Here is an 18,090-nt window from a genome sequence, read left to right on the forward strand (position 1 = left end):
TGTGAGAAAATTGTATGTACTTAGTACTACTTTAATATTAAAGCCTGAGCTGAAGAAAAAAAAAAGCAGGCTCAAACTGTGAGTGTGACGAAATACTTTCTTCATGAAGACTACTCAGTAGTTCTAACGGGTTCTATTCTGGGGTGGTAATTCTTGTGAATTGAGACTAAAATGTAGCTGAGTAGAATTTTAATTGTTGAATAATCACAGTGTAATTAAGTCCAGAAGATGTATGAGATTATAAAAATAGTAAATGAGTGCTTGAACTACTCTGAGAAAGTTTTTGGATTCAATTGACCTTAATAACTAGGGACTTTATAAATAAAGTTGATACTGTAAAAACTTAAGATTGGATTTTGGTATAGGTTGAAAGCAGCAGTTGTAAAGGAAACCATTCATAGCTGTGTTGGTGGTTAGGAATAAAGACAGGCAAAATGCCCAAAGTGCAGTAGAGGAGAGGGTTTTCATTGTGAGATCTACTTAAAAAACAAAACAAAAGTCTGCTTACTTTTAACTCTATTTAGGAAAACTGGAGCCTTTTCATCCTATAAATAGCATTCCTTTTGGATGTCCTGCTTTGTGAGCTGAGAAGATGTATGAAGCTTTGGGTTATTTAATCACTATTTTACATTTTAGAGTGATTATTTTTGTGAAAAGTTAATTATTTGGTTAAGTTTTAAAGTGCTTTGTCAAAATCATTGTAGTCACATAACACTTTTCATAGGGGATCATAATAACACATAAATTGTGTTTGTCTCAAGTCTTGCTGTGAAAAATCAAAAGTCCAGGCAGATTTTCTACTCAGAGAACTCCCCATAGAGTGCTTGATTTATTTAGTTGCTTATTAATCTACTTTTTACTGAAATCTAAAAAGGAAAATTTAACTCACCTAAACTTTGCCAACTGTTTGGTAAAGTTGTGTTTTCATACAGAATTTCGGGAAGATAGTTCACATTTCTCATTTTGTAGACCGTCTGAACATTCTTGTTACATATTTTTATTGATCTGTCAGTTAAGAAGAAACAACAATATAATGATATTTTGTAATTGAATCAATAAAGTGAAAATTTCCAATGAAAAGCTTCAATCCTTTTGGTTGTCTCTCTGACTCTTAGCCAGTCATTTAAATGCAATAGTAACTGGAAGACAAAATTAACTACACTTACCATCATGTCTGCCTTTTAGTACAGACCACTTAAGCTAAGAAGTTGTAGTTTGTACTTATTTGTTACTGAGCCATTAAATTTTAAAAATCAAATTAAGACTTTACCAGCAAGAAATAAACATTTTAATGTTTATAAAAGTAGTAGTAAGAGGGTTTTCATAAAGCCTTTACTTTGAAACTAAGTTTATTTCTTATGCCATTAAAAAATGGTTAGGACAGCATAATATTATACAGCCAGGTCTTTTTGTCCAAGGGATGCCTGCCTCCTGAGATTGCCCTTTGGGTGTCTTTGATGAGCTGAATTGAACTTCATGCCACCATCTGTGAGAAGAATATTCAGTTCACCTTCAGTTCCTGTTTTTGTGTGATATATGCATGAACATATATGCACACACAACCCAAGTTAGTAGAGTTGAAAAAACTTAGTGTTATGAATTACATGAGAACTTAATAGAATATTCTAGATTTTATTTGTTTATTAATTAAAGAATGACAGAGAGTACAATGGAACAGTACCGTCTACCTTTTCTTTTTCTTTTTAATCTTTATTTTTTTGTTAATCCTCATCCGAGGATATTTTTCCATTGCTTTTTTAGAGAGAGTGGAAGAGACAAGGAAAAATAGAGAGAAACATAGATGTGAGGGAAACACATCGATTGGTTACCTTGCAAGTGCCCTGACCAGGGCCCGGGCCAGGTAGGAGCCTGCAACCAAGGTATGTGCCCTTGACCTGAATCGAACCCGGGACCTTTGGTCCTTAGGACCACGCTCTATCCACTGAGCCAAACCAGATAGGGCTCTAGCCTTTCCTTTTAATCTATATGTTTCTCAGAGTTTTTGCCTCCTGATCATAGACCCCCCCCCCCCCTCGTTTTAACAAGTTCTCTCTCAGAAGAACTGTGTTGCCTGAATTGGATTGGCCTTTGAGGTCACCTCTGTAAAATGACCCTGCTGATTGTAGATGAAAATCTTTAACTTCTGTTTTGGGACATTTTAGGAGAGTTAAAATGCCAGAGATGTCACAGATGTGTTTAAAAGATGAAGGATTGTTCAGACATCTTATCACCTTGATTAATTATAGTGTACCATCTAGATTGTGGTTTTGTACATCTTTTAATCTCTGAAAAATCTGCATACCATTAGCCCAGAGCTTCAATTTATGCTGCAGGGTGTTGCAATTTGAGCGGAGTGGGCCATTTTACACAGGCGGGATCCTCTGGAGAAAAGGCCCTTTGATTTGAAGAATAACTTGGTTTCTTTTCATTAACCACTTATGGGGAGACCAATATTGTTTGTTGGTTGAGAAAGTGAATTAAAATTTATAGTCTTTACAAATTCCTTTTGTAAAAGACCAGAAAATTTAAGGAATAACTTTTAAATCTAGTAGTAATTACAAAACTAGTTAAGTTCTGGATATAATAAATAAGATTGGTCACAGTGTATGGAAAATTTAAATGACCCGGGATAAAATCTTGCTATTATATTCTGGTAATTTTTTTTAACATCTGTAAGAAAAATTTTGAGCTTCTGAAGTAAACTGGTATGTTTAGATTCTGAAGAATAGAGGGCTTTCTCTAAATGGTCTACATTCTGGCCATGTTATATTAGTATACATTGTCTACATAAATTATTTGAATTATGTCTAAATTCATATCTGTTTTGTAGTAATAGTTTATGGAGGATTTTATATCTGAGATATAGTTTATGATTTCTTCTCTGAAAATCTAATAAGATCATATAACCAGTTCTCACAATTCATATTGTACATATTTGGAGTGATTTCCTGATAGTATCACTTTTCAAATCATTGTATAAAATATTTTTAATATTTAATAACTATATTATAAACTTATTAATAAAACATGCTTTTATTTTTACCCTCTTTTTTGTCAGTAAGTTAATCTTCACTATACCATTTAAGTGTTCCAAGGCTGTTTCTAAGAATTGAGTAATGGACCTAGCTTAAAACTTCAATCAATACATTGGGCTTTCTAAGGTTATATTTGAAAGTACAATACTGTAACTTTTGTAAAAGATGGTCAGTCATCAGGACCATGGCTGTGAGCAACTGGACCTATAACTATTAAAGTCAGAAAGAGTGTCATAGCTGGCCTAGATATTTTAAAAAAATGTTTTTATTGATTTTAGAGAGAGGGAAAGGGAGAGGGATAGAGAGAAACATCATTGAAAGAGAAACATTGATGGACTGCCTCCCACAAGCCCTCTACTGGGGATCGAGCCCGCAACTGTGCGTGTGCCCCGACTGGGAATTGAACCAGTGACCTCCTGGTTTATGGGTCGATGCTCAACCACTGAGCAACCCTGGCCAGGCGACATTTTTCTCTTTTGATTTCTTAGAAAGAAAAACATTAGAATTCTGTATTTACTCATCAATAGCTAAAGCTAAAACAGTGGCTGGCACATAGTAGGTGTTTAGTTAATATTCATTGAAAACTAAATGAGTGGATATCAAAATTATTAAGTTGAGGTAGTCAGTTTTTAGATCTTGTTAAGTTGAGAAGTTTTCTTATTTTATTTCTTTGTTGTGACTCTGGACTTAGTGATAGGTGTTGTCTCCCCATGGTTAATGAATGTTCATTGCTGATATAACCAAGATATTCACAATAAAGTTTAATACTAATGGTTTTTTAAAAATTGATTTTAGAGAGAGAGGAAAGGAGAAAGAAACATTGGTTTGTTGTTCCACTTCTTTTTTTTTTTTTAAATATATTTCTTCATTGATTTCAGAGAGGAAGGGAGAAGGAGAGAGAGAGAGAGAAACATCAATGATGAGAGAGAATCATTGATTGGCTGCCTCCTGCATACCCCCCACCGGGGATTGAGCCCGCAACCCAGGCATGTGCCCTTGGCGGGAATCGAACCCGGGACTCTTCAGTCCGCAAGCCGACGCTCTATCCACTGAGCCAAGCCAGCTAGGGCTGTTGTTCCACTTCTTTATCATTCATTGGTTGATTCTTGTATGTGCCCTGACCAGAGATCAAACCCGTAACTTTGGAATATTGGACAACGCTCTAACCAACTGAGCTGCCCTTCCAGGGCCAATACTAATGTTTAATGAATGCATAATACAGTATTATATAAATTCAATAATTTCCATACTTTGTAAACTAGCTGAACGAGATTAACTTGAAAATATTTTCTAGGAAGGCATTTTAAAAGGTAACTTAGTTACTAAAGGGAATCCTGCTGAAATATTTTTGAGAATTTTGGTGCACAAATAAGTTTTTTTTGGATTGAAATACTCAGTGAAAGATTGTACTAGGTACACACAACATCAGCAACAGCCAACTGTTATGTGGTGCCCAGTTCTCTCACAGTGTCTGGACACCAGGGAAGCTAATAGCCTTAGGACACACTGATACAGATGAGAGAAGTTGCCAGTTTAAAGCTTGTGTGCCAAGGGTGCACATAACATTCTTTTGATCAGCAGGGCTAGGGCCTGGCCAGATGAAAGAGTAGTCGTTTTAGAAGGCAAATTTGATACATCTGCATCACTCCCTTACCCCCAACTAGATTTTAAGATCCTGGAGGGCAGGGATTTTTGCCAATCTGTTTACTGCTCTATTCCAAGTGCATGTTTTCCTATTATAAAGATCCATGAGACCAGACCATGTCTCTATTTGCCTGTCATTATATCCCTAGCACCTAAAAGTATGTGGTATATAGTAGATGGCTAAATAAATAAGCCAACATAATGAATGACCATGGAAGGCAGTCTTAAGCATTCGTCTTAACTCTTTAATGCTTTTTTTCTATCCTTTTTGGTATCTTATTCCAGCTCTTCAGACCAACTCTAAATTACTTTTAGCTAGTGCTCAATTTCCAATACCCTAGCTAATAAAATATAAGACATTATAATTATCACAGGTATAATTTTTAAAGGATAATCTTTGAAGGTAATGGTGATATAACAGGTGATGGCTCTTATTTTGTGGTATAGATCTGCTCTTCCTACTCATAGCACTCGGTCATTATTGGAATCGTCACTGGAGTTGCAGAGAAAAAAGAATAATGATGTGTATATATTAGTATTTGTCACTCCAGCCTTCAGTATGTTTGCTTCGTAGAGAGCCTCTTGGGGATAATGCTTCTCACCTTTCAACAAGAATAAATGAAAGGTGCCCTGGCCAGTTTGGCTCAGTGGATAGAGCCTCGGCCTGTGGACTGGGGGATCGCGGGTTCAGTTCTGGCCAAGGGCACATGCCCGGGTTGCGGGCTTAGTCCCCAGTGGGAGGCATGCAGGAGACAGCCGATTCTCTCTCATCATTGATGTTTCTCTCTTTCCCTCTCCCTTCCTCTCTGAAATCAATAAAGAAATATATTTAAAAAATGTTTAAAAAAGAATAAATGAAAGGTTAGCATAGTACCTTTGAAAGGCTACAGATTGCCTTTTATATATTACTTAATGATTCCTTTTGGGCCTACTGTAAAAGTATCCGTTGTCAAATAAGTACTAAAAATGGTAATTTTCCTTTGATCATAGGGTATTATAGAGCACTCCCTCTCTTTTCCTGAATAACTTAAGGAATTTCAAAGTTCTAGTGATTCTTACAATTCTTTTTTTTTTTTACTTTGTATTTCTGCAATGCATATGTAGTCAGCCTTTCATATGTTTTAGGTACTGGGAATTGAGACTATCTTTTAAAAATTCCCTTTACAATATCTTTTGAAGTACTCTTTATATGGAAACATGATTATCGAAAGTGTGAAGGGTAGAATAAGATAAGCTCAGATAAGAATCTAGGCCAGCTTCACCTGGTCCCAGGGCAGTAACTGTCTTTGATGGCAGCACTCAATGTGGCTGTCTCTGGGGTCAGACTGCTCCAGTTTGGACTGGTAGTTTGCCTAAGTATAGAGTTCTAAGTTGGAAATCATTTCCCTTCAGTATTTAAAAGGCATCAGGTTGACTTCCTGCTTTCAGTGTTGCTGAAGCCATTTTGATTCATGATCCTTTGGATATGACCTGTGTTTTTGTTCTCTTTTTTTCTCTTCCATTTCTAAGGAAATGTGTAGTATCTTCTCTTTATTTCTGGTGTTCTGAAATTTGAAACCGTCTTTTTTCCAGTTATTGTGTTGAGGACTTATTGGGTATTTTGGCTAGACTCTAGAAATAATGCCTTTCAGTGCAGGTGAATTTTTGGGGGCTATTTTAAAGCATTCTCCCCCCTTTCTCGCCTTTTAAAAAGAGCGGGAAGAATGTCTGCTCTTTCTGGTATTTTGATGCTGAATCTTGTTACTTGTCTTATTTTCATATCTTTTTCTTCTACTTTTTCTTTCCCTCCCGCCCCCGTTTTCTCTTTTTTTCTTTTTCCTGAAAAAATGGCCTCAACTTTATTTTCTATACCTTATAAAGAGTATTTTGTTATTATGGTGTTAAAGGAAAATTAGTCTGACACTTGTTCAAATGACAAGAAAGACTTTATTCAGGACTATTGCAAAAGGAGTGTATTGGTCTGCCGTAACAAAAATACCAAACATTGGGTGGCTTAAACAGAAATTTATTTACTCATAGTTCTGGGGGCTGGAAGTTCAAGATCAGGGTGCCAGCATGGTTGGGTTCTGGTGAGGCTCTCTGGCTTTAGATGGCCATCACCTTGCTGTAAGCTCACATGGCCTTTCCTCAGTGTGTGTGTTTGGGGGTGGGGTGGAGGAAGGGGTGAAGGGGGAGAGAGAGAGATCTTCCTCTTTTTATAGGGCTACAAATCCTATTGGATTAGGATCTCACCTTTATGATATTTAAACTCAGTTACCTCCTTAAAGTCCTATCTCCAAATATAGTCACATTGGGGGTTAGAGCTTCAACATATGAATTTCAGGGGGGTTACAATTCAGTCCATAGCAGACACATAAATTCAATCTGTAACGGGGTTATTACAATATAGGAAAGAGATCATGCTCAAATTCAAATACAGCAAAGACAGCTGGGGGATTTATAGCCAATAGGCCAGTGGATACAAAATAATTAGGAGGAAACAGCAAGCGTAGAGGATTCTTGCTGAATGCATGTCAAAGGTAGGGGATGAAGAACTTGATCAGCTAGCAAGACTAGGGGATTTCTCTACACTGGCTTATTCAGACCCAGCAAGGACAGGGCAGACATGGAAGGCCTAGTTGAGACCCAGTCAAGACGGTTCAGAGGAGCCTAACTAAAGTTGGTCAAGAATAAAGTTTTTGTCAGCACCTTGCAATTTTTACATGCATGCCTTAGTGGTTTTTAGTGTTTCTCATGTCAGAAACCCTCTATTTTCTCCAGAGAATAACCTCTAGGCATCTCTTGGGGTGGTGTGGGATCGGGAGTAATTTGCCCAGCAATGGGAGTGTGTGTGTGTGTGTGTGTTGGTGTTAGGAAAGCTCTTTCTCAAACAGCTTTCACCTAGTCTTCCTTATGTTAGATTCTCTCTTTGCATCCTTGGTTCTACAAGGATCTTTGTACTGTAGTTCTTATGTCTTTTGAGGTTCAGTGGTATAATTTGGGTTGTTTTTCCTCTTGCCACTCCTGGGGATTCACCTCTCTTGGGTTTGCTGTCAGTTGTCTCTTCTCTCAACCATGTGCTTTCCAACTTCCAAAATGTTGTTGTTGTCTCCTCTTTGGTTCTCCCCATCTTTGTGGACTGATGTCTTTTAAAGGAATTCCTTTACTGTAGATTAAAGGTTTGAAGAAGAATATTAGATGTGTGTCTTTAAATCTGTTATCTTTACTGGGAAGTTGCAGCAAATGGTTCAGAGTGGGGAAGCAATTTGAATAGTTCAGGGGAATTTGCCATTCTTTCTCCATTTTGGGGGCTTTGCTTGCTCTTATTTCCACCCCCCATACTTAATTATTCCTAAATGATTCCTCATGACTATTCTGTAATTTCCCTTTGAATTTCAAACTATCACAAGACCATTTTCTTGAACTTTACTGGTGGCTTCAAATAAGGGATGTGGGGAAAGAGGTGTGACTACCATCTATTGGGTGTCATTAAAATAGTGATCTCAATTTTATGTCACTTAATCCTTATAGCAATTCTATAAGGTAAGTGATACTATCACATATGGGTAAGGATAAAGATAAAGATCAGAGAGATTAAGTAACTTGCTTAAGAGCTAGTCAGACAGTGGTGGAACTTAGTTTCAAGTCTAGGTGTTTTTTTAAAATATAATTTTATTGATTTTAGAGAGGAAGGGGGAGGGAGAGAGAGATAGAAATATCAATGATGAGAAAGCATCATTGATCAGCTGCCTCCTGCATGCTCCCTACTGGGGATTGAGCCCACAGCCTGGTCATGTGCCTTGACTGGATATGGAACCGTGACCTCCTGGTTCATAGGTCGACACTCAACCACTGAGCCACCGTGGCCTGGCTCAAGCCTAGGTTTTAAGATCTTTCAACTCTTTCTAGTCTGCCATCTCCTTTTACTCTTCCCAAACTGTGAACAGTTTATTTATGCACTCAGTGAATACTGAGTTGCCTGCTCTGTGCTGGGCCTTGGGAACATTGAGAGTATAATCGGACAATCAGTGGGTCCGTGCTGCCTGTCACTACTTGAGCCAATTAAGCAGAGACAGGGTTGAATCATATATGAGCATTTATTCCAATACTGCCGGCAGTATGGGAGAGCAGCAGGTCAGCCACAAAAATCTGCTCTGCAGCCCCCCATAAACCAGCTGCTTATATAGGGTAGGACAAAGATTACACGAATGGGGGTGGGGGGAGTATGGATTATAGGTATGGGGAAGTAGGGGTTACAGGTATGGGGAAGTAGGAGGCTGGGGTGGGACTCCATTATTTGGGCAACAAGGTTGTTAATATTTCCATGAAAATGGACTCCATTTCAAGGTTGACTCCCAAGTCCTGGGGCATACAACTCCCAGTTAGGTCAGAATGTCTTTTCTTTAACCAACACAAGACAAGCATGGTTAACAGAGCATGATTAATATTTCCCATAGCCATAGCTAGTCCCCAATGTTCTATTCTTGCCCCTAACAAGAGGACTGCCCTGATGTTACACGACTGACATGATCAGATTTACTGTTCAATAGGATTTCTGGTCATCTGTGCAGATTGGCAAGAATAGGAGTAGGCAGCTAAGTTCATTACAAAAGTCCTGGTAAAGGGCTGTCTTGGTTTTGACTAGGATGGCAGAGGAGATAAAGAGAAGTGGGTGGATTTAAGATACCTATTGGAGGTAAAACTGACATGATTGGGGGAGGTAGATTTGGAAGGAGATGGAAGAATTGAGGGTGACTCCAGGTTTAATTTGAACTGAGTGTCTTTGGTGTCTTTACTGATATAAGAAAGAACAGGGTGAGGTGGTGAACAGAATAGTAATGTAATAATAACAATGTTACCTCTATTAGTTATAGCCATGGGGAGGTGTCCAGTAGACAAGTAAACATCTGGGAACTCAGCAGTATTCTGTGTTGGAGAAAAAAATTTGGGCATCCCTCACATATAGATGATATTTAAAGCCATGGGACTAGATCTGATTATCCGGGGAAGTGTGTACGTGTCGTAAAATAAGTCTGAAATAGTGTTAATGATTCATTTCTATAGAGAACCCTCATTTAATTTTTTAACTCGGAATTACACTTAAACCTAATAGCATTTGCTGCATGGGAAAAGCAAATCCCAACATGTAGCCATGGCATGAAGACATTAAGCAATGAGCATATTGCAAACATTCCAGTAATGAACAGCTTTTTGATTGAACTATATATCAGATACCCTTGACTTTCATGGGAGACTAGAACTGAGAGTATCAACATGGGAAATCCCCGATTTAAAAATGCCACATAAGAGGAGACTTATGGCACACTCATGAACTCTTCTTTAAGTATAGATAAGTACTAAAAAATTCCCATTGAGATGCTAAAACCAGAGCATCTGGGATCACTCAGTAGCTGATTCATTATTACACACTAGAGGCCCAGTGCACAGAATCGTGCACAGGTGGGGTCCTCAGCCCGGCCTGTGCCCTCTTGCAATCCGGGATCCCACGGGGGATGTCAAACTGCTGGGTTTCGGCCTGATCCCTGCAGCTTGGCCTGTGGGGATCGGGCTGAAACCTGGCAGTCTGACATCCTCCCAAGGGATGTAACAGTGCTGAAGTGGCAGGTGGCCGGGTAGGAGCCCCAGCCAGGGCCAGGCACAGCTCTGCTGCCGCTCATCCCAGCCCTCCTGCACCTGCTGCTGCTGCCTGGTAGCGCTGCCACGGAGACGGGAGAGGCTACCCTCAGCACAGCTGTACTCACTAGCCCTGAGCCCAGCTTCTGGCTGAGCAGCGCTCCTGCTGTGGGAGTGCACTGAGCACCAGGGGGCAGCTCCTGTGTTGAGAATCTGCCCCCTGGTGGTCAGTGCGCATCATAGTGACCAGTTGACTGGTCCTTCCGTTCGTTCCAGTCATTCGGTCATAATGGTCACTTAGGCTTTTATATATATAGATTGTCTCATAGAGTCCAAGCTCATTTAAATGAAATCCTGCTGTGGCCCCCCACTCCTCCATTGCCTCTCTGCCTGCAGCCCCGCTCCTGCCTCTGCTGCTCCCACGTGCTGATGGCACCGGTCCGCTCGCACCCGCTGAAGGTGTGGAGCAATTGGGGCTGGTGCCAACAGCAGGTGCAAGTGGAGGCTGCTGCCCGGATCACCCCTCAGGAGCAGGGGAAGGTAGAGAAGCCCCCGGGGTGATCAGGGCCAGCAACGGCTGCTCACACCCACTGATGCTGATGGCGCAGAGCGATTGGGACTGGTGCCTGCAGTGGGTGCAAGTGGCAGCTCCGGTGCCAGCTGTGGGTGCGAGTGGGGCCAGCACCGGCAGTGGGTGTGAGCGGTGGCGCCAGCAGTGGGTGCATGGTTCCGCCGGGCACTTGCACCTGCTGCCGACCTCAATCGCCCCTCAGGAGCAGGGAGAGGTGGAGAAGCCCTGAGAGGTGATCAGGGTCGGCAGCAGGTGCGAGTGCCGGGCGGAACCATGGTGACCAGGAGCAAAGAATTTTCAGTAACCGCTAGAGGCTCGCCCATTACAGTGACCGGTGCCCCGCCTTGGTCTGGCAACCCCACTCACCTGCTCCACCATCCCGTTGTGGCCGATGCCCGCCATGTTCCGTGTGCACCCCCTGGTTGTCAGTGCACGTCATAGTGACTGGTTGTTCGGTTGTTCCCATTGTTCCGCTGTTCGGTCTATTTGCATATTAGGGTTTTTTATATATATAGATGTCATGGACCCTTTCAGACTCTCTCAAAAGACAGAATTATAAATATTACTTCTGAGAATGCCGAGTTGAGAATGCCAACTGTGAAAGAAGCTTTATAGGAACACTTGAAAAATTGATCAGAATTCACAATAGGCAAAAACTGGAAACAATCCAAATGTTCATCAACATAACAGTAGGTAAACAGTTGTGGTATAGTCGTTCAGTGGGCTCGTGTACACACCAACATGGTTAATATTAGAAACATTCTTTTGAATGAAAGAAGCAAAACACAAAAGCAAATATCCTATATGATTTCATTTACATAAAGGTTAAAGAAAAAAACCCACTAATCTATGATGATAGAAACCAGTAGATGTCTGTGGGGAGTAGGGATTGACCAGAAGGAAGCATGAGGGAATGCTTCTGGGGTGATGGAGATGTTCTGTATATTGAGTGGGTCTTTGTTAAGTCGATATGTCCATTTGTCAAAACTCATCAATTGTATACTTAGGATTTGTACATTTTACTGTACATAAGTTCTACCTCAGTAAAAAAATAAGAAACCAAGAGAAACAGTATGCTGAGTGGTTTTTGACGATGTGTATAGGGGACACTTGGGTGAGGCACCTCTGTAGTCTCAGATTGTCAGGGAAAGTTTCCAGAGGAAGTAATCTCTCACATCTCTCAAATTTACCCCTTCAAGTCTAAACCAACTTATGGTTCAACACTTAGCTGACTTAGCACAGTGGCATTTATTCCCTAGGATGACTGTTTAATTTTTTGTGCAATCAGAATTCTGTAGGTGGTGAAAGGGAGTGCTTTTATAAATCACACTGGGACAATAGGTAAAACCTGAGGCCTCTGTTCTCTGTTTCTGTACTGGTAAAAGTAGAGTACTCTATTGCAATCACAACTGAAAGGAGGAGGTAGCCAAGCAGGTGGTACCTGAGGGTAGAGCAGTCTCTGCTTGGTCCTTATCTAAAGGTGGATGGGGGAGGGGGAGGCAGTGTGTGCAGCAAGGTGGGAGGGGCTGTGGATTACCTGTGGGAGGGATAGACACGCGTTTCTATGAATTGTACTTTACATGTTAATTTTTTAAAAAGATATGGTATTTGTTTTTTATTTTCAGAGTTATTCATGTTGCTTTATTTGTTCCTTTGAAACAGGGCATAGTGGATAGCTCCCTTCAGAAATGGAGGACGGAAAGCCCGTTTGGGCGCCACACCCTACAGATGGATTTCAGATGGGCAACATTGTGGATATTGGCCCTGACAGCTTAACCATTGAACCCTTGAACCAAAAAGGCAAGGTGAGTTTCTCAGAAAGATTTCAAAATTTGGATTCTTTTTATCTAGGTGTCTCTCTTATCAATGAAGTAGATACTCCTAGCACAGCGTAATAGGGGAAATCAGTTTTCTGGTAAGGGAATCTTAGTTTTCTGGTGTGTTAATTTGATTAAATCAGAAGTACCCTTGGGAAAAATTGGTGCCTTAATATAAAATCACACAGAAATTCAGTGAGCCTTTCATTATCATTTTTTAAAGGGGAAAAAAGCATGATAAAATATAACATTCTTCTTTATACATATTACTAAAGTTGTTATATATGTGATATATGCAACATGTCACAAAGCAAAAATATGAAAAGTGAATGGCATTATATTATCAAATTTTGCTTATTGTTTTAGCCCCTAGGCAATTCTTTTAGGCTTTTTATTAAATTTATTAACATGGGATTGGAGTAAATGTATTTCTAATAAGTAAAGATACTTAAATCTGAAACATACCAGTCTATTACTGTTTTTGTTCTAATGATAGTTTTTTAAAACAGTAAAGCATACTTTAATTTTGTAAACATGATATCTATTTCCTTTTATGCTTTGACACAGAGCAGACAGTATTACAAAATGGGAGTTTGGGGAAAAGGTGACTTGGGTCTCTTTCAGTATTTTGGGACTGTCAGGTCTCTTTTTGTGGGAGATCTTTACAATTTTCAGTTTAATTTAATATTCCTGTTAAAGGTCTTCTGACTAAATTTTGTTGATGCCATTTCTGTTTACTTTTGCTCCGCGAATGTTCATGAATAATTTATATTCTGCTGATACATGGTTAACTAATGCCATATGACTGCCATCCTTCTGGGAACCTTAGGAAAACAAGGTGGATCCCTCATGAGTCTTTCACAGAGAAAACTATTCTGTTACTGTAAACAACCTGGAACCTAAATGCATAATACATAATGTGGCATGTTAGAGGCGGCCAGTTAAAGATATCCTCAGGGAAGCAAAGACAAAGTGTTCCTAAGTTTTCTCTCTTATTAACAAGTACTTATTTGTACTTACAATGCAGTACATATTTAAGAAAATGAAAGAGTCAAAATAATAAGCTCAATTTATTTTTATTTAAACTTGGAGGGGAGAAAAAAATTTCCTTTATTATTTTGGGCCTAAGAATTAAACTGACATAAGACAGATTTACAGTAGAAAAACATACAATTTTTATTAAGTTTTCACATGCACAGGGCAGCCTTCACAAGAAGAACTGAAGAAGTGCCCAGAGTAGAAAGCTTTTATCACTTTTAGACAAAGAAACAATTTGTGAAGATGTGATAAGACAAAGGGGTTTGGGTTAGGGGCAGTAAATTGAGGATAGGGGCAGTAAGTGCTTAGGAAGGTAAGGGTTACTATGACAAGGTTTGTTTGTTTAGATTTCTCTTGGCCTCTGTTCCCCTCCTTCTGGTATAGAGAGGGCACCTTTCACATGGGATTTTTATGTCCTGTTTTCAGTAATAAAAAGGAGGGTCTGAGTGCCCATTTTGTACCTGCTATTTCTCAAGTTCCTTTAACTCAAGATAATTAACATGCTAAAGTAGCATATTTTGGGGTGACAGAAATTTAGTGAGCCTTTCATTGTCCTTCAAAGTCTTTTTTCATTTCTGTTTAGCATACTTATGAGGATAGTAAATCAGAAGGCCAAAATAGAATGAAAAGTACACATGCTAGTTATGTATATTATGTTATTTTAGGTATATTGTTATATCCATAGGTGACAACAGTTCAGTTCAAGCATAGAAGAAATTTTCATTTATGGTATCTATGCCTTTTCACATTTGAAATATTTTACATGCTTTCAACTGTGCCTTATGAGTATTAATCAGGTACACACATTGAACCAATAAAAACACTTAAAATGTAAATTGTAAAGCCATGAAAACTGTGGACCTGATAATTCTATAAACTTAAAGTGAAGCTTCTTTTCACAAGCACTTTTTGAGGTATAACAAATTCTCCATAATTGCTTTTAATCTTAATTTCCCCCTACTTTCTGATTGGGGTCTTAATAAATTGTAAAGTGTAATTATAACCATGTGGTTAAAAGAGCCACAAGAGAAGCAGTCTTTTGCCTAGGTAATTCATGGTGTGGAGATCATCCACTTTTAAATATTAAGGAGTTAAGTACATAAAGTGATGGCCAAGTCTTGTAGTTAGTACTATTTGCTGATACAGTACAAGCATAGAAGAGGGAATGATTTAACTCTAGTGGGGAACATGTCTTTGATGATAGCAATGGCTTTTAAAGATTTAAAAAAATCTATTTTTTAAATAGAAATACATTGCATTAGGTATGTGTAGTGTGTGTGTGTATTTATAAGAAATAGATTTTACATGTCAGCAAGTATGTGTATTCATAAATGAAACAGAGTTGGTCAAATGAAACGTGTGTGTATTCTGATATTTTCTAATGTTTTTTATTTTGTTGAAAATGCTGTCTTAAGTGTCTAAATTGATTTTATGTTCCATATTTGCAGATGTCCCTTCAGGCTAGAGCCTAATGTAGATGGCATTTAAAGGTTGATGTTTTCATTTCCCTGTCTACTTTGCTAGTCTTATCTTATGTTAACCAACAGTTGCCCCCTCATACTCTTTTGCCATATACTTATTCTTGTGTATTTTTCTCCTCCTTGTTCATCCTTCCCCTCCACAGTGTTTATCAAGCCGCCCCAGAAACTAGGCTTCGCTGGGTGCTTTATGTTGTTGTTCACAGTGCTCTTTTTGCCTGGAATGCTACTCTCCATAGCCCTTTGCTTAGCAAATGGTTATTTCCAAGACTCTGATTGAGGTCACCTCCTTTATGAAAGTTTTCACAGATACCAGATCCCTCTCCTCTTCTCCTCCATGCACTGGAATTTACTGTTGATTACTCCTTCCTGGAGGAGTGGTATACATTCTTAACTTCCTGTAATCCTTTATTGGAGATATTTGTTTACCTTTATTTCCCCCTCCCTGCTAGAGTGTAATCTTCTCAAGTGCAGGGACTATTTTATTCGTTTTGTCATTGGAGCTGATGCAGTCTGATGTGCGGTAGATGTTTATTGCTGGTGATCATTGTGTGCTTTGTGACATGATCTTCTCTATGTAGGAGAAAAAGCCTTCTTCCTGGGAGAGAAAACAATTGCCTTATGCTAATTTTATCATTCTCATTGAGTCGGTGGTAAAGGGGAGAAGACGAGGTGGAGTGGCTGGTGATAATTTGGAGGATGAAGAAGGGCTATCTTTTAGGATGCATTACTGGCCTCTCAGCCCTTGTCTTAACCTCCCCATCTAGGAACTTATGTGCTCCACCTCTCCCCTATTTTCTGACCTCGTGGAGCTTCTTTTATTTCATGTGGCTCCTAACAGGATAGAACCAACTCCTAACAGGATAGGCCTTGCCCCATTGCCACATTCACAGTGGGCACATAGGACTATGACATTAGCCGTTTACTTTAGAATGCTTATTTCTGTAGAATCATTATTATAATTTGTAGATTGTTTTATATTACCATTAATATACTTAATGTACATAATGGATTAGGTTCAATGTTGTGATCTGTCCTCTAAACCTTTCCACATTTATAGCACTAAGAACATGTGACTGGATTCCAAATTACTAACTTCCAGAATATATAGGGCATAATAGTTTTCTAATTTGGGTATGACTAAATTGAGCTACTACCAGCAGCCTGGATTTACTCTGTAAACTACTGTACAGCAATAGCCATGTCTTATACGTGTGTGTGTGTGTGTGTGTGTGTGTGTGTGTGTACACATATATTTATATGTATGTAAACCTACAAATATTTTAAAATAATTGAACAATTTTTTCCTTAGAGTTTTATTTAATATCGATGGAAACTTTAACCACAAGAGTAATTGTAATTGCTTGAGAAGTATACAGTTATAGAATACTGTTAGAATGGCATGGTTAAAATGATAATTTTCTTTAGATGTAATTTGAGATCATTTTTTTTCTCTTACAAGATACTATCTTAATTCTAGAATTTCTACCATTATATTTAAGTGACATAACAGATATATACTATTCATGCATACCTATAATTTTATGGTCTAAATAGTTCTGGATACTCTTTATATTTGTAGCATATATCTATATAAGAATTTGTATCTGTTTTATTCAAACAATAGGATTAATTAAATAATAGCGTGTTCTGTTGGTATATCCGATAGATTAGATATTACTTTTTCCTTTTTAAAAATAAAATGGCTATAGTATATACAAACATTACAATTTTTATTTTTTAAGTTGTTAGTAGCATACCCATATAAATTTAATATTAACATACTTCCTGTTTTGTCTTAGTCTATATATTAGAGCATAGGCTTTTTAATTGATTTCCATTATTGATTTCATGGTCTTAGTAATAATAGATAAGGTTTTTTAAGTAAAGTTATTATTCTGTTTTTGGGTTAGTGACTTGTTAAATAGTAGGATCTTGTATTATGTTTTAATGAAGAGCATATTGTTGCCATTATTACAATGTATGCAACCAATTAAGCTTCTTTATTTTTCTTACTATTTATAAACCTGTAGTTTAATGAACTCTTGTTTTGTTTGTTAGACATTTTTGGCTCTCATAAACCAAGTGTTCCCTGCAGAAGAGGACAGTAAAAAAGATGTGGAAGATAACTGTAAGTATCAAGTTAAAAATAGTTCTCATCCCAGAAAAGAAAATTGTTCCTCCAAAAAAAAAAAATTAGTGTTTATATTATTAGGTACACGATACTGGTTCAGAAGAAATGTAGCCCTTTGACATGAAGATTGTGTGAATGGAGGAGCTCAGAGGCCCTAAATTTATTATTGTCTTACATTTGCACTTTGGTGAAAGAGTCTCCTGAATGTCTTTCTAGTGTTGTCTCAGTTGTGTAAATGTAGGGAATAGTAATAATTTACCTTGAAGTCTGATCTGAAGATCTCTTGTTAATGGTTTTGAAAATTATTTTGAACCTCTTCTAGAATCAGATGATATTTATAGTAGTATATGTTCAATAATTTGGAGGTTGAGTCAAGAGGACCTATTTAATGTCATTGTTTGAAGGAAACAAACATTTAAAAAAATATTGTGTAGTAAGTACTAATTGAAAAATTGATTCCAGAACATTACATTAAAATGAAATATTATTTTGACATAACTATTTTAGTGTGTTTGGTGGAAAAAATCTTTATTCAGTGAATAAGTCATGTTAATTCTTGCATTTTCAAGATTAAGTAGTAACCATATTTCATTTTTTATTTGGCAGTATTTAAGAGTCATGTCCGGTTGCCATGGGATTTAATTAAACTTATCTGACATAAAAAACTCTCCATTTAAAAAATAAAGATGAGAGAAAGGAATCTGTTTTGTTCTCGTTGAATTTCTTTGGAGTTCACATTTGAGGGAACCTGTAAGATCTG

General features: G+C 38.1%; 1 protein-coding gene across 8 annotated transcripts in view; it reads left to right on the forward strand.

Annotated features, from left to right (window-relative positions):
- The window catches only part of MYO6 (myosin VI), a 139,586-nt gene that overhangs the window by 46,818 nt on the left and 74,678 nt on the right, over positions 1 to 18,090 (forward strand). For 4 of the 8 annotated variants that reach the window (XR_002829434.1, XM_023754299.1, XM_023754301.1 and 1 more), the window contains exons 1-2: positions 12,552 to 12,668; positions 17,258 to 17,327. Coding sequence is in view for 7 of the 8 variants with exons in the window: in XM_023754299.1 (XP_023610067.1) it covers positions 12,552 to 12,668; positions 17,258 to 17,327 (187 nt within the window). In the remaining variant the exon portion in view is untranslated. Of the gene's footprint in view, positions 1 to 12,525; positions 12,669 to 17,257; positions 17,328 to 18,090 lie in introns of those variants that run through there. The other 4 variants (XM_014456386.2, XM_023754302.1, XM_023754303.1 and 1 more) reach the window with 2 other exon arrangements.

The sequence above is a fragment of the Myotis lucifugus genome, unplaced genomic scaffold (genome assembly GCF_000147115.1).
Source record: "Myotis lucifugus unplaced genomic scaffold, Myoluc2.0 scaffold_59, whole genome shotgun sequence".
Classification (NCBI taxonomy): Eukaryota; Metazoa; Chordata; class Mammalia; order Chiroptera; family Vespertilionidae; genus Myotis; species Myotis lucifugus.